This window comes from Ceratina calcarata, unplaced genomic scaffold (assembly GCF_001652005.2).
Source record: "Ceratina calcarata isolate Rehan_Ccalc_2016 unplaced genomic scaffold, ASM165200v1 scaffold54, whole genome shotgun sequence".
Taxonomy (NCBI): Eukaryota; Metazoa; Arthropoda; class Insecta; order Hymenoptera; family Apidae; genus Ceratina; species Ceratina calcarata.
This window is the reverse complement of record NW_017176565.1, coordinates 698985-718701: the sequence shown is the minus strand read 5'-3', so window position 1 is coordinate 718701 and position 19717 is coordinate 698985. Positions and strand designations below refer to the sequence as shown.

The window sequence follows — 19717 nt, the reverse complement described above, 5'->3', positions numbered from 1 at the left end:
GGAGAATCGCAGAGAGCTCGTGAATAGGGTTAACGACCCCTCGCAACCTTGCTAAATCTTCGGGACCTTATGACGACGATTTTTCTGCCAGCTTCGTGAGAAGACGCGGCTTTAAAAGCACTTTTTCCCAGAGTGCTTCTCTCCTCGCCAGATGGTTGATTTTTAAAAAGCGCAACATGCCAGATGAAAATCCTCAGAGGAAATGAGGAAGATTATGAGTAATGAATTCCTTATGAACAGAGAAGACGAACAATTATTCCCCACGAGAGGAAGGTGACTCATAATTGTATAATAAAAATATGCAATAATTGACCGGAATGAAATAAAGGACTGAAAAATTTTATCGTGCTGTTTCATTAATTTCCAGTCGAAAAACTTTTATCGAAAAGGTCTCCGAGTGCAATTAAAACTTATGGCGATTGTAGACATTTGCTTTAAATTCTCCCGGTCGTTTATCAAGCCACCGTTTTCGATACCCATCCGCGCCACGTCGGAAGCATCTCCGGTAAATTGAAATCAATATTGACACAGAACGAAACCATTATTAACTATGAACTGCAGTGGCTAAAGAAGACTAATAAGGAAACAATGAAGAAAGATTGCACTCAGTTTCAAACGCGAGAAATTCATTAATGATTTCAAACGAAATGAAAGTAATCGAGATGGAGTTAATTGAAAGGAAAGAGTAAAAACGTGTCGCAGTGGGGTGCATAAGAATATAAACAGGTTTGTTGAATGAATCGATGTCCGAACCCAAGCGGTTTAGCCTCGAGTGGTTGAAATTACGCCGACGTTAGCCTGTCCTCATACCTCGTGACGCAATGCTAATATTTAAACAACGGAATTGGTCGCGCTGTTGGAGGAGCAATGGAACGAAACGGGATCGAGGCACCTATTAAACAACCGTAATACGGATCAACTATATATAAGTGGCAATAATAATCTAAGAAGCTTTGTTCCTTGTTCTTACGTCATTTATCGTTTTACTGATACTGTGTTCCAGATACTACAGATGGTTCTAGGAATAGCTGCCATGTGGATAATAAAACTTGTTTTCCTCCCTTTCGACCTTTCGCAATTTGATGGTTCGTTACTGAAAACGTTATTCACCATCCATTTTTCAATTGTGTAAAACGTTACTAGACTTATTGCAAAATATATTCCATGAAACACGTCACTAATTTATTTGACAAATTGTATCCTACAAAGTGACCCAGTCACTGTAATAAATCTCATACGCTTAATACAGATGGATCGTGTAAGTCACTTGTTTCAGGAAATCCGTATTTTCGGATACTTTGATCAAAATTCAGATCACAGCTTCCTCGGGTGAAACGAGACACGACCGAGGGAAAACTGCATGCCACGCACGCCACACCCTAAACCCACCACTCGCACCCTCTAAATCTTCATTCCAATTTCACGAGACCGTTCAAAGATTTGCTTCCCTTCTCCCAGAGACTGTTAATGCTATTGCGTAACACGTGATAAGGTAAAAAAAAAAAGACTGCGTATTCGTTAAAGAACTAATAAACTAATATTTGAGTTCGAGGAAAGAAAATTGTGTATACTATTGTATAATTTAACATACATCATGAAAGAAACAATATTTGAAAATAGTTATTAAAATTCCTAATTGATTCTGAATTAAAGATGCATAAGTGAATATTAAAAAGTATAGTCAAGATATACATGCAAATAATTGAATAGACATTCACTTGGGAATGTCTGCAATTTGAACTGCAAATAAAATGCATACAAAATCCAATTATATTCTACAATATTAATTCAAGGAATAATAAGAAGAAAATGTTTGCGAATCCTTCAATCGATAACAGGTCTCTGGAAAAATGTAACGATCATACTTGATCATTAAAATAGTAGGAAAATTGGAAGCGGAGGAGATCGTGTTCGCGCTTCGTTAAACGCGAGCTAGTAGTGACTCACGGTACTGTTCAGGCGAAGTCAAACGGTAGCCAGTAGTAACGAACGGCAAGAGTCAGACCGACCCGCCAGACAGGGCACCGCACTGACTCGCGCTAACACTTTAACCGAGATCATTTGAATTTAACTGCTGGAAAATCATAAAAAATAAATTATAATACACCGTTTACACTGCGATTTATTATGCTTAACGGTTATAGTCATAGTACTATGGCGTCGGGTTCACGCAGCAAATAATAGAACAACTTTCCAATAGGATTTTCCTATAATTTGCAATCCATGTAATTATCTTAATTCCATTATTAAAAATAGCTTATTTTCAATAACGATGGAAGGTTCTGCTTTTAATTAAGTATAATGTTTAAATCTAGTAATTTAATTTGAGTTTCAAATAAATACATTATTGTAACGCTAGAAATTCAAAAATCACGTCTTGCCACGATTGCAACTCGTTTATCGGGCTACACGTCGATTACTTTTGCGGTTAACCGTCACTCTATTATCGAAGCGGGTATCGAATCATCCCCAAGAGGATCGTAACGCGCGTCCCCGATTTCCCTCATCGGGAAAAGCTTCCCAGAGATAAAATTCGGGGCCAGGGTATCGTAAGTTCGACGCTCAGCCGAATAGTTCGATAAAATGCGTTTCACGTGTTCGCACACACCGACGTTCTGATAGAAAGACTCGTCAACTATTTAAACGAGCATACCTTTTATCTGCTCGTCAATATTATAGCTACAGAGTGCGGCACGGAAGTGACTAAATGAGGGTAGCGACGTTTATTGAGATTAATTTAAATCGAGCGAGAATTATTCATAAACAGTAACGTTGATTAATTCTTATTCAGAAAAAGAAGTAGCGCACCTATAGTTAATAATTGCTGAAGTCGTATTTATTTCTCGTTGAACTGATCGGAGTTTCAATATCGAATAAAAATCCTATTAATTTTAAAATGATTTAGAGTAGAATTTCACATGAACTCGCGAAATACTGATTCGACCGGATTTGTGCATTCGTGTGCAGCAAGCTTGATTTGAAACACTTCTGGGGAAGAGCATTAAGCGAGACAGTTTTAAGAAACGCTGCGATAAGGACAATTCTTCGTAAAATAATGTTTCTTATACTAGACTTCGAGGGAGGAATGTAGAGGGTGGCGAAAGCGGAAACAGTGAGGATGCGCAAGAAACCGGTCCTGCTCGCAGTCCTCCCGCGACTTTCGTGCTGTGAGCCTCGTCTACACTGAAAACGTATCGTGACGCTCTGTTTCGCAGAATTGCTTCCGAAGGACGTTTCTAATTTAGATCAGAGCTCTAGAGGAGGATCGAATCTTCTATAAAAAAATGAGGACTTCAGTTTTGTGCCGAACGGAACATGTATTGTGGATGAAAAGTGGACAAAGAGTGAGGGTGGGATCTGAAGTGCATACACGTGGTGTTGACACGAATAAGAATTAAATAAAAAGATCAGATTCATTGATAATGTAATTATTTAAAGAAACATCTGTTTGGAAATGTGTAATTCTGTTTATAAAATTTTCTTATGAAATGCTTCTTTTAATTGTATTATTGCAATTTGAGAATTGCATGGAACTTACACGATAAATTAAACAATCTTATAAGCCAAATATATTTCTCTGAATTTGATTATCGATCGGTTTACAACTTTGAAAATGAACTATTTACAAAACCGAGACGATAAGTAGAGAGAAATTAAAGGATGAGAGTGTCATGAGTATTCATCGATTCTGGAACTTCTCAATAAAATGAAAACACACTTAGTGTCTCCAGTCAGTTTGTGGAACAAAACGGAAACAATAAATGAGCCGACGAAGTTCTGCGACTGATTACCAGGAATCTCTGCAAAGCTCCTCTACTCCAATGGACTAAAACTCCCGACAAGTTGTATCGCGATTTTACGCGTGAATTCATTTGGCCGTCGCGGCGTTCACTCAGAGGAATTTCTATGCAAATGATTCCGCTCGCTGGGGAGGCAGAATCACATTTCATCGGAGGCCAACGACTGATACTACGCGTGGAACTGCCAAGGCGAATTTGCGAACAGGGTGAATGGCTCGGGTGATTCTCGAAACAGGAGAGGAAAAGTTTCGAGGGATGGACCTTTATGGGAGGAATCAACGTTCCGATCGAAGAATCCTTGTCAACGTGGTTCGGATGGAAGCGTTCTTAAATGTAAGGACGCTCCCGTGTAGAATTTATCTCAACAAGAGTTCAGAGTTTGGTAACATTCTATCCTTTGAGTAATAACATTCCAATAGGAATAATCTCAAAGATATGCGCATAAGAAGAATTTCAGTCTCCCCCAAGTGGACTGCAAAAATTTGCACTTCATTTATGAATTATGTTTCACTGAAGTTAATTTTTTTCTTATATTCCATGCTAAAAAAAAAACATAAATTGACACGTAAGAATAATTATTTTTTGTAACACGTGATTAAAATTATGTTACCCGAGAATTCAATTATAGCATATTAACAAGCACGAGAACCGCGGGGTCGTTACGTAAACCGCGATTGCTTGTTCAACGTATCATTGTTAAAATCGAACCGCGTTAATGAGAATTCTGACCCGAGCTACCAACAGATGTAAGGGAATACTTGTTTCCGCAATTTCTGCAATTCATTTTAACGAGAATTTTCTTCAAACCGATTGTATTATTCGAGCTTGTTATTTCGTTTTGTCAGAATAGATTTCCGCTTTGTCGGAGTTACTTTGAAGTCGGATTGTAACCCCTATCCATTTCTGCTATTTTAATTAAAACGTCATCCATGCTTTATCACCTTTACACACATTTTCGATTTAAACAATTTACCTCAAAATTCACGTCCAACAGGAATCGTAATAATACTTAAATATTGGAATAATGTCAACAATGAAATTTAATAATATCGAAATATTTAATAATATCGAAATTTCTATTGACATGCAGTTTGCTTTAAATAAAACTAAGAAATAATGTAAACGTGAGTTCCAGACGTTCGTTTATACGTCAGACTACTAAATGATTATAAGTTCGTACAGAAGTGAGTGGTTTAGAGGCAAGTTTAACATAAGTCGAGAGGAATAGTCGCTCTGAATGTTTCACATTTACGAGAAATTAAAAATGTATTTCTTGAAATTCTGACCTACGTGCTATTGGTTCTATAAATACTTTAAAGGGAAGTGTGATAAAAAAAGAAGAGGAAGAAGTAGAAAAAAAGCGTAGGAGATCGAATGAACCCCGTAGTGCCATAAATGGAGGTGTATAAAAAAGGATTAATTAAACTATAATTCGATTGCCCGTCGGAAGCAGACCACGAAACAAATTTAGCTGAACTCGATTAACCCATCAAGAAAAAACGAGACATTCTTTACGAGGCCGAGCAGAAGGTCGAGCGTAAAATTTACTAATTCCGTGAAACATTCTGAGAGAGACGATAACCATAACGGGGTGAGCTTTCGACCTCGATTCCCGGGGGAGGCTAAAAAAATATTTCACAGTGCGATAGTGAACGGACGTCCGTTGACACCAGGGGAAATATGCAATTCGCAGTGATCGCTATTGCATCCATCAACAAGTTCTGTATTATACGTTTTGCTATTTTTTTCTTCGAAACGTTCCGCTTCCGTTTTATCGTCCATTCATAATTTTTTCGTGTGCTTGTTTTCAACGAGTACACATTTCTGCGAATAACGTAGAACTGCGAGATATTCGTTTAACGTAGAAAATAATTTACTTCCTTGATAGATTACATTACATTTGGCATTTTTTCGCTATATTTCTTTTTGCGGAGAAATTCGCAGAGTATTTTTTCAAATCACTGTAACCGGAGTACTCGCGATTTATTTCTTCATGACGAATTTTTACGTACGTTCGGCACAATAATTTCAATTGGCAACGCACAAAGCAAGTAATCTTTCGGGTTTCGCTTCGCCTCGCCCGTAATTTCACAAGCGAATGATTCCGTGTAAATCCTTTGTGAGGCGAAGCGGCAACCTAATGGGATATGACAGTAATTCCACGGGTTGAACTTCCTATCTACTGCCTGAACCCGGGGACGTAAACTGCGAGTGTAATTTCCTTCTAATTAATTAAAGCGACGTTTAACTTTAACGTTGATAGAGGCATTAACGTCGGCCCCGTGAAGAGGAGATTGAAATTAATCTGAAAGCGATCGAATTCACCAAAGATACCTCGACGATACAATGATGGATGTTGATAGAAAGTAGAAATTGAAAACCAGAACTTCTTCTCGTTACTTGAAATAAAAACGAGAAATTATTAACTCGGAAATAAGTTTCTGACGTCTTCATTTTTAATTAAATAATTACAAACATTTTACGATTGTATTTATTTAATAATTGAATTTCCTTCTTGTTTCTATAATTAATAACGATATCGAAATGATTATGTTATAATTTAATGTGGGAATTCACAATAAACATCGTATAACAAATATACATATATGTATCTACGTATTTCTCTATATATATATGAACGACGTGCGATGATGCAAACCGTGGTAATTATTAGCTAATGAGAAACTAGAGTGGCTTCGACTGGAAATCAGTTATTGGACTTAATAAGCAAAGTTATAATCACTAAGCGACATGGACTGGTGCACCTCGATTATTCGACGACTGCGTAATAATTAATTTATTCGATAAACACATCAATAATGGCAGTCAATGAATTTATGTATATGCACACTCCATCAGTCGACGCGATCAGAAACTCATGTTTATACACAATTCATCACGGTAATTAGCATTCTACAAACAGACCAAATAATTTGATATAATGATTAACTCAAAGCTAAACTGAACGGACTTCTCTCTTCCAGGATAAAAATGGGCTACGAGATAAGATATATTCTAATAGATGAAATTACAGCTTTTTACGTTCATTAATATGTAACGATCGTTAATAAATATTTCGTAGAAGCTGAAGATACGCTGTTCAGGCATGCAAAAATGAGACACGAACTTCCTTGGTACACGACAGTTTTTTTTTTTAGGAAATAGAAGGAAAGTATGAGAAATGAGGCAAGCAAACTGAAATATATGTAGTTCCCTGAGGAAATATGCGCATCCTTCAAGTTTTTCACTCGCTGGCTAACGATATTAAATACGTATTTCAATTTCCAGCAGAGGCAAATTGCAATGATTATTTTGTTACTATTTAACTAGGCCGAAGCGTTGATAAATAAGACAAAGACAAAGTAATCTTTTGGTAGAAGATGTATTACAATGGAAAGTGCTTTAATGTCAATAAAATTGAAAACATTTTTATTTGGTAGCACAATTTCTTGCTACTTTATGTTCTTCCAAAGAAAGCGATTTTTCAAGAGTGTTATTGGATGAACGAGCAAGTTTCGTCGTAAAATCGCTTCGAGATGAGAATAAGAAACTGTAATTTAAGTTCCTCGGGGAAATGTACGTGTATAGCGATCGTCTTTGCCCGATGTTGTCGCTGATAAAAGACAAGATATTGTCCTATAAGAAGAGAATTTTTCCTCTAAATTGCAGTGCGGAAAACACTCTCCGGCAACACGTGCAATGATTTTTCGCACGTACGTGACTGCCGACGGACAACTTGGATTACGGGAAAAGTGAACTGATCCCCTTGTTTAGTGTCCAGGAACTGAACGTGTTTCATAGAAGAATACAAAGCTTGTTTTTAATATGTTCTTTACTAATATTCAAATCCTTCGCAGAAATATTGCAAAGGAATCGCATGCTCCACCCACGTTCCTCCTACAGGAAAAGAATGATGTATCGTGCCACTGAAAATTCTTATGAATTTTGAGTTTCATTCAAAATCGTACAAACTAATATAAAAACCCCAATAAAAATTATTTTGTCACTTGGATTATGTGATAAACATGTTCAAATCTTTTTGAAATCATATTAGTTAAAATGCAAAATTATATTTTTTCCAGATGGTGTAAACAGATTTATTATTCACGAAACCAACGATGGTGGACGAAATGTCGATATTCCTAGTGGTGGTTCTCGCGGTCGGCGGTTTAATGATGATGAGCGTATTGCTGACCTGCTACGCGTGCATCTTCCGGGATCTGTGCTGCAGGCCGGAAGACAGATCGAAAAGAAGACGTCCTCAAAGCCCTAATCGGGAACCTGACGACCCCCACAGGCCGAGACTGGACGCGATACTCCTGAACGATATTACGCAAGGGGAAAGCATGCCTACGGAATCTGAGAAAGTTTAAGAAGGGAATAAGAATTTTTATGGATGAGGGACACGTCTTTCATTCTCTATGGTTGTAAATAAGACGAAATAATCTGTTTTTTTTTCAACCTGCTATGTTATGAATATCGATGTATTATATACATGTTCAAATATATTCATACATATATATATATAAACGCGCTGTGTATTGCATATATACAGCGAACTTTATTTAATAAAAAATCTCTGGTAAAAATATCTGGACAACAATCGATACGCCACATTACATGGCCATATCTACATTCGTTATAATAATAGTATATAAAATAAATTTCTATTTGTATTTTCTTCTACAATCATTATGCTACCCGTCACGCTTATAACACGCGTACGCCCCGTCCTCCCTGGTAACTCTGCTAGATGGTTGGTCTAAGTACCCTCAAAACATTGTCATAACGTTATCGTTGTATTGTGCAATCACAAATTGTTTAATCGTGTATACGACTAGCTGATTTGGCTATTAAGCTGTTGGAGTACCGACAGTACGACCTCACGTAAAGTCTGAAATATTTTCAATAAAAATTACTAAACTTTCTGCGTCCATTATTTCCTCCGTATCCGAGATGTGTTAAAAGAATGATCGTAGTACCTGAGGTTTACAATGCTCTTCTAACCAACTAAAAACGCACGCTGACAATTCAGCGAAATTCGCTACAGAAATGTTGTTAAACGTTTGAAACAAACGATCCATGATTGCCTGGAACTGAAATAAATAAATTCTGATAATAAAATTTGCTCCTTTGTCTCGTTGTGAATATTAAATTCCCGAATCGCAGTTCTCTTTCGTATCTTACCACTTGGAACTTGGTTTCATCGGACACACGCATCTCTGCTTGACCTGGCTGAGTCTGATGAGCTTTCACAATTTGCTCATAATTCGCTTGCATGATTCTCAAAGCGACGACTTCTTTCCTCAACGCATTACGTTCTTCCTCTTGCTTCTTCTTCTGTTGCAACAAGAACTGTATGTAATCGATGGACTTTTGAAGTACAGTAGCCTTGGAGAGTTTGTAACCCGATGAATCTGTATGTTGACAAGTAGGAACCAAGTCCTGGAGAGAATCATATCCTTTTTTGATGGCATCTCTTCTCTTCTGTTCTGCTTGAGTATGAGCTTCCCTTCTACGCTCTTTGTAACTTATCGTTGAGTTCTTATTGTCGCTGTCTTCATCTTCTGTAAATAATTAAAATGATTCAGATATAAAATCGAATACTAATTTAGTTTCATCTAACTCTTTATTTGTCCAAATCATTTACCAGTATTATGAGCAGACGAAGATGGTGTATTCACTGATCCGTTACTGCTGCAACGAGAAAATGTATATTTCTCTGTAGGACTAGATGGTTCTAGCTTCATATCACTGTCTCCTCCTATAGTACTACCTCCACTGTGCATTGCTAAATTTGCTGTTTCATCAAATTAACAGTGTAATATAAATATAAATAAACATTAATTCTATGTTACAAATTCATATGCTTCTGATAACTAGACATTGACTGAGATAACAAACGAAGGAAAAATAAATCCGTGTAATATTCAATTCTACTCACATATCTCGTACCCATCTTTGTGCAACGTGTCTGCCATCGCTTGAATGATTTGTTTTGTCCAGGATCAGCGAATAGAATACAATTAAAATGCGCACGTGGAAAGGTTACAACTTAGAACACGGTCGCAACAAGTAAGTTGCGCCAAGGATGTATCGTAATTGATCACGATTATCCATAAAGATATGATCGTTAAATCATCGTGTCGACGAATACGAATTAGTTTCGAGATGTTCCTTGTCTACGACGAACACGACCGCGGTGCCATGATAAACATTCCGAAATTATTTCGTAATAACGTCGATCCGCGGCCTGTTTATGTGGACGACTGCCATCTTCGACAGAAATCCGACAGTAGGAGTGAGAATAGGAGTAGGAGTAGGAATAAAGACTACGGATACTCGAAGAGGGGTGAGCCAATGACTCTGCTGAATGTGAATTCACGGATTGGCTTTTAATGTTTGTGCGACGCTCCCGCTTCAGTTTAATCAACTGTTTACTCATTACGCGCGCAACTGAAAATAACTCACGTCGCTCCATTTATTGGTAACAAGAAAGAAGAAGAAATCCGCGACGTCGGGTAAAATGGAATGACCGTACTTCCCGGGAGTTCCGATAAAATCGAAGAAAACGCGAACTGTCAAACGCAGCCATGTGCTTGGCTAGCAGACGAATATTACAATCAAGGCTGCATTAGAATTGATCCGTATACGTCTGCTTTCGTCCGCAAACTTTTAATATTTATTTTTTATGAGAGACAAAAATTATTAAAGTAGGAACACAGTTCCTAACAGGATCAGCTATCTTTTTACAAGGATTAAATAGTTTTAGTAAGGTCGTCTCTGACTTTATGTTAAATTACGTTTATTATAAGGTGTATCTAATATATATATTTACATTCGCTTTAATACATGTAAAACCATTCAAGATAAATCATATTCTTTACAGACGGGGTACGGCGTTTCGGACCGTAAAGCGAGCAATTACTTAATATTCCTATCCACTTCTCTGAAAGTTCATATTTATAGATTTCATCGTACACGAATAGTATCTCCGTTCGTAATTGCTTATATTGTGTACCCGATGATCCGGTGACCCTTTCTACCTGTCTGTGTATAGATACTGGTCCGCGGATTAATCGTTCGCATTGAAAGTTGAAAATTATCATCATCTCTGTGCTCGTGATTCTCATAAAACAGCACAGCAGCTACTAATTAGCAAATTATTCTACTTCTAATTGTGTATTCATTGTGTTATATTCGATTGTATATTCTTAGTAAATTCATATACGTAGTACACAACACTACATTTGTATCGTTCGGGGACGGATAATGTCGGAAAGCCGATGACTGTAAACTATTTTAAGATAATAAACTGACAACGTATAATATCGTCGGAATTGTAAATATTTCAGTGGGTGTACGTAAGGTACGATTGGTTACTCGTAAATACAGTTTGATGCAGTTTTATACACGATGCTGTTACATTCAGGGGCCTAGATAGATATTCATACAAAAATGAGTTTTGTTGCGCGATTTTTCGTTCGTTCGTCACTTCTCTTCTCGTATCCCTTAATTTCCTTAAATCTTATCGAAAGAGAACGATATCACTATTCGCGATGGAAGCATACAATGCAAGCATTTCGAAATTTCCGACACGGCGTCTTAATTAATTACGCCCGCCCCCGCAATCCTATATTGAACATAACATTAAGTAAAATTAACACATCTTTTTCGTTTCATTCCATATTTTTCTTTTCTCTTCCTTTTACTAATTTCTTCCGTAGCCAGAAACGCCCCACATGTATTTTATTTGAATAAAGGTCACTTTCCCGCAGTTAAATCGATAAAGCATCACATCGTAAATTCTCATTAAGTTTGAATTTAGTATCTTCAATATATATATATATGTATATGCGTGTGTATAATCACATGTACTTATTTCTTTCACTCACTGTCTGTCTCTCATACACACGTGTGACGTACTCGTTCCATCGTTTCATGCTCACTAGGTTCATATTTCCCATCTTTTTGTTTGTCCTAATTAATTTTCGACATCAATAAAAAATTATATATATATTTATATATTTCGATAATTATTTCATCATTAATTATTATATCTTATTGTTCCATTAAAGTTTAAACTAAACCGTTCCGTGTGGTATGCATATCCTGGCAAGTACCGCACTCATATATATATATATATTTTTATTTATATATTTATAATAAAGTATCATTTACTTATTATCGGTATCATTTATATTCATTACTAGAATCATGAATAATAATTAACTCACGATATTTCAAACTACGTCTCATTGAGATTAATTAGGATTGGTGCAAATAATATTAATTAATTGTTTAATTGAATCTACACAGACCGATTATCGAGCATCGCGCAGAGCAATCTGTCCGGCCTTTAAAAGAAACAGCGTGAACATGAAATTTCCACTTGTTTCATTGAATAATTTTATTGTTTGTCTCTTTCAGTTATATGTGTACGTATGTATAGATTTTACTTTATTCTCACAAAAACATGGCGCGGAATCCGTAAATTTGATCTTTAATCAATATGATCAATACGATAAATTAGGAAATCGATTGAGAACGGTTTACAAACAATTAGATAATTTTCCTATAAATAATTGATCCTATAAATTATTTCCTAGCGCTATTAATATTGCAATATTCACCTCATGCGAGAAACATCGCATGTTCAAAGGATGACACGGTGAAAAAAAAAATAACACCCGTTAAGGGTATTTCAGCAATTTTCCGTTCACATTTACAATTCACTTTCTCCTCCACGTCACATTTCCTTTTAAGGCTCACGAAACTATACCATTACAAGTATTTTGATTTTATCTAGGTGAGCTGCTCTATTAGATTATCGTCTTTAATGATTCATTCATTGATAAATAGAAAGAAATAAAACCAATGTATCACATATCATTATGCAGAAGTCAATTTTCAAAGCCTTTAACTTTAACTATTCGTTTTGTGGCCTAAATTGATAATACAACGTAAGTGAGATACACAAACTATCTGGATGTAAAGTTAATAGTTTACTCTCTTTTATTTCTCCATTTGTTGTGTGTGTGTGGAGTTAGCTAAATTATGAAATTGGAGTACCTGCGCGAACCATTCCTATTCAGTCCTCTCAGGTACTTAGTAATTGATGCTGCAAAATAAAACACTAGAATCAAATCTGATATTCATTCGTAAATTTTCTCTAGAAATCTCTACAAAGAAAACTTCATCTGTCTAGGTGTAAAAATAATTCTGCCTAATAACATTTCATTCAATTTAAAACTGTAATAAATAATTAATCTGAAACAAAAATCACTTCTCTTTTTTCTCTAGCAAATTTTGCGTTTGTGTATTTCTCTCTGTATTGTCTAGTAGATTATTTAGCCAGACTGTTATGAATGAAACATTTAAAACAAAATATTACGACGAACCATAAAACAAATGTCAGAAATGTTTAGCGAGTTAATGGTAAATCAGTGCATGGTTCGTGATCAAGAAATACAGAAGGTGAATACTTGCTCGCCACTATACACGTAAATATAGGACGTACATTATGCTCTATTAATGTCTTATTGTTGCGAGATAAGCATTCTATGCAAAATTCATCCCTTCTATCATCCTTGCGTGTATACCATCACGACAATAATAATAATAATAATTAAAAGGGTTCTAAAAAAGTAGTTCCTCCATTCCTTTACGAACGAAACGAATGATCAACTATCATTTAGAATATTTGTAGACGTCACCGTGTGTGACAAATCGTCCGTAATAAAATAGGAAAATCAATTGCATTCAATTCCCTTCGCGCGGTTCACCGACATGGCCAGAATTTCATTTTATCTTTCGAAACGAAGGTTCGTTGCGCGTAAAATGCAGGACGTTCAAGAACGAATTTTGTACTTTTCTAAGATCATTCGCTCGCTAGCGTGAAGGGACACGTTACTCGAAATAGAAAGACCTCTTCTGAGAACCCAGTAAAAATTGTTACACAGATATTTTTGTACCATTATCAGAATCGATTTATATCTTCGAGCGTTTAACCTGGCGTGACTTGGCACGGCGAGGTTTCTTCGCGGCATCGCTCGGTGGTTCCTCCATGGTTGATTTCCGTTTTGAAGATAATGAAGGCACGGGAGCCTTCGGAGGTGCCATTTCCACAACTGGCGGCGACAGTATTGATGTCGGTGGCGATGAAATTTGTTGCGTGACCACCGGTTGCTGCGGAGCAACCTCTGTCGGACTCTGTGCGTCCGTTATAGGAATAAAGTCCAGCCCTTCGTCGACTGTGTCCGATACCACACCCTGATTCGTCAGAACCTGCAGGTCCTCCGTCGCAACTAATACAGACTGGCCGCAGACTACACATAATGGTATCGCCGGAGACTTAGATCGCCAATACTGAAGCTCTGTTTTACACTTGTTCAATTCCTGCACAACAAACAATCGAACTTATTGTAATAACCAAATGAAAACATCATAAATCGTTTAAAATTCAATTTTCAAATTAATCATACTCAATTTATACTTTTGTTTAAATAGATGTGTAGCTGTCGTGTGTTGTTTTTACAAGTACTAAGTATACTTTAGTAAATACCTGTAGGAGTGTGCTGAATTTACGGGATGTCTCCTCGTTCTTTTTATCGTTTTCGTCAAGACGGGTCGCATACTCAACGATTTGTTTCTGCTGTTCAGCTATCTTTGCTTTACAATTTCGTAGATCTCTACGCATTAACGTTAACTGACTGTTGTATCGCTTCATGCCTTGTTTGATTTTACGAATTCGTTTTCGCAACACCATGTTCGATTGTGGAGGCGACACGGTGGATTCCAGTAAGGCAGGATCGTCCGAAGAGTGTGGTGGAGATCCTTCCTCTCCGCTATTATTCCCTGATTTACTACTTCCAACCGTTAATGGTGCAGAGTCAAGACATATGAATGGCTTGCTCACATTACTAGAAGCTGTAACATTTGAATTAAGTGACGCGATCTCGTTCAATCCGAAGTGAACAATTTCATTCGATTGCTCACAAGAGAAAGTCCCAGCAAGATCTAGGAAATCGGCTCCAAAATAAGGGATTTCTGGTAATGTTGGCTCAATGCGTTCCTTGAAGTACTCCATAGCCATAGTACTTAAATCAAACAACTCATCTGTAACTTTATATGGTCTGGCTAATTTAGGAGTAATTTTAATATAGTGTAAAATACGATAAACCTCATCTAAAATCTGAAACAGAATTAAAAATTGAAATTCGTATATTATATTCGCATGTTCCTGATCTTACGATCGATTAGGGAGACTTCACTCACCTCTCCAGGAAAAAAACAACAATGCTTGCGTTCAATATGTTTGCCGAAGCTCATTTGCAGCAAAGTGAGGCGCATGTGAAGAGTTTCAATGATATCGGATTCACATGCCAGCGGATGATTACGACGCGCAGATTCACGTCTCGGCATCTGTGCTTTGATCGCCTGAAAGCGGCTCAACATTTGTGCCTGCAACTTCTGAAATGTCGAATTCAAAATTGATCCACAAACTCGATCCATTTGATGGCAGACCTGCGAAAATAAATGAAGCACGAATATAATTAATTAATGAACTGAGATTAAAATATAATACTTCGTGACATTAACTTACTGGACGTAAATGAGCCACTGTGTTGTAGTCCAAGTAGCTAAAAATCTTTTCAAGGACTTCCACTGGCAGGTCGAGGAGGTGTACATGGCTCTCCAAAGTTGCGGCTCCACTGTCCATGCTGGTCATTGCAGATTGATGTTTTTTAGATGAATTCACATCTGCAACTTCGGCAGCCGGAGCACCTCCATTGCCTCCTCCCATACTACTTGATAGACGAGTCGACACCATAATTTCAAGACTTTGATGATCAGCTTCACCAAAAACCTAGGGAAGAACGAAACAAAAAATACTGTTTATTGTAATACATGAGAGCGAAGAATCAAAGACAATTTTGGTACAATATAAAAACTCTCGATCTAACAGCACCAAGAATGCATACTTTTTATATTCCAGTTGATCAGAAATTATTATTATATTGATAAGCCACTGACAGAAATTACACACGAATCCTTGAAATATTTTCGACGAACATCGACGCATATAACAGCATTAGTTGAATAAACAATTAACACTGTTTTATTCTGATTCTTGTATCTTTATTTATTCATATTATCGTACAGTTATCCAAATTTTATTATGACGTCCAAGTTACAGAGAAATCACGGTAAAAGATCGAGAACATGTAACTCCAATTGCGTCAAACATGGCACAAAATTCGCACTGATTTCGAGAAGTACGAATCACCAAAAAAGAATTCTGTTAAGAAGAAACTCGTACGACTTCGTCACGACGAAATATCGATGGGATACTGACGAAAAACAAATTTGTAATGTAACCTACGACACATCTTCAGCAATGTCTGTGTAGCTCGGTTATTCCCATCGGTTCTCGAAAGGCGAAAAACAACGAACGTTAGCAGACGGTATAAACAAAGAATCGACGAAGAAGCTGATGAAAAAGTGTAGCGAAAAACGACGTTCCAGTGAAAGCTTTGATCGAGAGAAAGAGAAATCAAATCGACGAATTTGAGAAAAAAGAACGGTCTGAACAGTACGCGATTAGCGACCAGTTTAGGAACGAGGAATCCCTGTACCGTAGCTAGTAGATCGACACTAAGTTTACGCGGCGCTCTAATATCTTGAGAGATTATGTTCCGTAACTAAAAAGGGTAAAATTTGAAGAATATACGAGCAGATGGACATGGCGAGTTGAGAATTGCACTAGTAGCTAGTTCATCGCTACGCTTTACAACTTTAAACGACGGTGTTTCGCAGTTGTTATTGCGAAAACTTTAATTCCCGACTTCCAATTATGAAAATACCTGTCGGTATAGTTATGTCTTATTTTAATGACGAACTTGAACCGCTACTTAGAAATATTCGGTGATACGATCAACCGAAACTCGTCGGATTTGAACTTGCACTACTATGATTATCGTGTGGCAGCCCGTCACACGAATACGAGATATCATTGCCCCTCACTGTTAACGAGATGACCGTTGCATGTTGTGCACACAATCGTGACAAAGTTATACAAAACCCGATGGAAACAAACAGAGGGAAACCGGGTGACCGTGCGCAATCGATGCATCCATGACTTGTCTGTCTTTCGATAATGAAAAAAGGATCGAGGAAGCTACGCACGGGACTGAACGTGAAGTAACAAGGAGGGTCGTGGCCTGAACGTGAAGGAAAATAGCAAGAGGAAGTCGAAAAAGATCACGTACCCCCTGTTAAATGAGAAAAAAGCGATCACTGTATCCGCGTTGGTGTTTTCAGCGACATTTTGACGGAGATCCCTTCTTCCTTCTCCTCACGACCCCTGCTCGACGATCTGGTTCTCACTCCGTTTCACTATCGAAGCCTTCTCTCTGTCTAGTCTCAGGTAGCCCTGTCGCTCTTGTTCCCAGCCACTTTTCTGCCCCTCTTTTTCTCGCTTAAGCGTAATAACGCTGGTGTAACTATGCCGCACTCACACAGTAAAATCCGTAACCCGGAAAAAAGCCCGCGCGTCGAAGAAATCCGTTTCCTTTTTTTCTCTCTCCTCCCTGTTTCTCTCTTTCTCGTCCACCTATCCCGAGACCTGTTTCTTTCACCTTCGTAAAATCGCCGTCGGGTGCATCGGCTTCGTGTCTATAAATACCCGAATAAAGACTAACGATGACACTATCTCATCTACAAAGAAGCCGTTTTTCATTTGCTCGCAGAAACGGATGGCTCTCGTTCCCTTTCCTTTGTGCAAAAGATACTTTGTTCCCTGCTGTCTTTTTTCCTAACGGTCAAGAAGCTAATTGGCTCGATTTTCTCGTCGAATCAGCTTGCTTTCGTTATCGCTGGAATCGAGATGATCGGCGCACGATCAAACGCCAACGTCGACGATGACGACTATCACGGCGACAACGGCGACGACGAAATACACACACACGTGCGTGGCTGGTGTGCTCGTCCAGTTCGCTCGACGACGGTTGTTCACCGTTCCGTGAAAACGTACCCAACTGTTCGCAAACGCTTTTCTCATTGGTCATGCAGGTAGGCCTGTTCGCAACACGCACTGAATCTCACGTTGTTTCAATGGCTATTTCGTCTCCGCAAACATTGCAACACAACACATGCGGTACGAGCAGGACAGGCAGAGGCACAGCTCGCACTGGATCGCACAGATTACTTTATGTACGAGACTGCAAAAATGTGACCGTTACCATAGCAACGTTGTATCTAGTAAGGAAACTCGAAAACAGTTTGTGTCTACGGCCGATGCTAGCGACGTCTACGGTTTGCGCTGATCGATCCGAAGGGTGAATGTTTCGAATCAAAAAATTATATAATAATTTCTAATAATAAAAGAAATAAAAGGCACGATTTATCGACAAGAGTAACCCTCCAGCGCCAATATTATTAGATTCTTGCATTTTAGAAAAGCCCACAAAATTCCAAGGTACCCTTCGACATTTTTGGAATATCATATAATAATCCTTATTGCTTCTTTTATCTAAAGAAAACAAAAATACTTATAGATCACAGAACGATCCAGAAAGATTAAGAAAGATTTAAACAAACTCAAATGGAAATTATACACTTACCGCATTTCTTACAATCAGAGAAATGGTGGATTAAAAATAAAATTGCGAAATCTAGAGATGCTCAGATCTTAATTTTGTTTTTACATAATGAAGAATTAATTTTCAGATTAATATAAATTACTATTTATTCACTGAAATTTAATTGGGTGACACGATAGTATATCAATTGACATTGATAGATGTACGTGCTTTTATCTTAAATTAATAGAGAAAGTAATTCAAGTTCGACTTTTGTATCATTTAATACATTACATCTTTATTTCTGTTCCATTTTATTTCTCTTCTCCAAAAAATAAAGAAACAGAGGAGCAGTATGAAAGGAGGACGGGAATAAATTTCTCTCTCTCGTCACTTTTAAACTTGTAAATCAACGAGTGCTTGTTGCCGTTTTTACGAAATGGTTTTTTTCTGTCTAAATATTGTTCCAGACAGTATACCGCGTAATAAAATCGTAGAATTATCAAAATGACTGAAAACATAAATCGCGTCAGGCCCATTTCTGTCATACGAAAATGATTACCTCGTTGACCTTTCGTGAAGGAATTCGCCTCTGCCCTTTCCTACTTTTCGACTTAATGTCTGAAGACCATACAGTTTTGTACATTAAAACAATTTCTGTGTACACAACTCGTTTACGTTGCATAATGCTTTGCGAAATCGGTTCTAACCGTCTACCGACGATTTTCTTGAAACTTTTATTCCGAAACGTATCAAACGCGGCGACCTTCATCAAATATTTCGAAGGCTGGTTGAAGCAGCTGCAGCTAACATCGATATTTCGCGTTGCTAGCAAACAATAAATTACATTCTGATGTTTGTACGTACAACTGTTGTACAATTATTGCGATCAGCTTTACCTGTTTTATACTTGACAATAATTGATTATCAAATACTATTGTATACAATATGCGTTCTATTAATGCGTGCATGTGAAACAAAATGATGACGTTTAGATAAAACTATGCAAGAGTTTTGGAGATTTCCTTGATGCGCAGAACAGTCAGAGGAACATGTAACAACCGTAGCGGAAGCGATCTCACCAAACGGAAACTGACACAACCAAAACCTCGTGCGTAATAGTTTTTCTCGGACGTCAAAGTACCGCAAACTGCGGCTCACGTAGCATAAACCTTTTAACACGATCTTTCATTCTGACACGAAGTGAATTCCATTAACGAAAATAACTTTATCAGAGACTTCAAATCACTTGACTATAAAAAGAGAAAAGAAACTTTCAAAAAAGCAGTTTTAATATGGCCATATTTATTGATCGGGAAATTAAGTCAAATGATA

General features: G+C 37.5%; 3 protein-coding genes across 9 annotated transcripts in view; 1 reads left to right on the top strand and 2 right to left on the bottom strand.

The window, feature by feature from the left end:
* The first annotated feature begins 3132 nt into the window (after window positions 1–3132).
* Window positions 3133–8257, top strand: LOC108628724 (uncharacterized). 2 transcript variants are annotated; one of them, XM_026816723.1, is made up of 3 exons: window positions 6363–6701; window positions 6785–6934; window positions 7883–8257. In XM_026816723.1, the coding sequence occupies exon 3, from the start codon at window positions 7919–7921 to the stop codon at window positions 8171–8173; it is 255 nt and encodes an 84-aa protein (XP_026672524.1). In that variant the 5' UTR covers window positions 6363–6701; window positions 6785–6934; window positions 7883–7918; the 3' UTR covers window positions 8174–8257. The 2 variants fall into 2 exon arrangements, with proteins under 2 accessions (XP_017886307.1, XP_026672524.1); XM_018030818.2 differs by lacking the exons at window positions 6363–6701; window positions 6785–6934 and adding an exon at window positions 3133–4133.
* Window positions 8258–8339: 82 nt separating this feature from the next.
* bigmax (helix-loop-helix-leucine zipper transcription factor bigmax) lies at window positions 8340–10111 on the bottom strand. The gene is made up of 5 exons (XM_018030817.2): window positions 9745–10111; window positions 9451–9600; window positions 8988–9367; window positions 8783–8896; window positions 8340–8694 (listed from the first exon to the last, which is right to left on the bottom strand). Exons 1-5 carry the CDS (start codon window positions 9779–9781, stop codon window positions 8638–8640), a joined length of 738 nt encoding a protein of 245 aa, XP_017886306.1. The 5' UTR covers window positions 9782–10111; the 3' UTR covers window positions 8340–8637.
* A 473-nt stretch (window positions 10112–10584) lies between these two features.
* Window positions 10585–19717, bottom strand: part of dmpd (F-box protein dampened) — a 24200-nt gene continuing 15067 nt past the window's right edge. The window contains exons 2-6 of one of the 6 annotated variants that reach the window (XM_018030998.2): window positions 15406–15669; window positions 15078–15326; window positions 14799–14994; window positions 14365–14729; window positions 10585–14198 (exon numbers count right to left, since the gene is read on the bottom strand). In XM_018030998.2, the coding sequence (XP_017886487.2) occupies window positions 13791–14198; window positions 14365–14729; window positions 14799–14994; window positions 15078–15326; window positions 15406–15669 (1482 nt within the window). In that variant the 3' untranslated portion in view covers window positions 10585–13790. The other 5 variants (XM_026816718.1, XM_026816719.1, XM_026816721.1 and 2 more) reach the window with 5 other exon arrangements.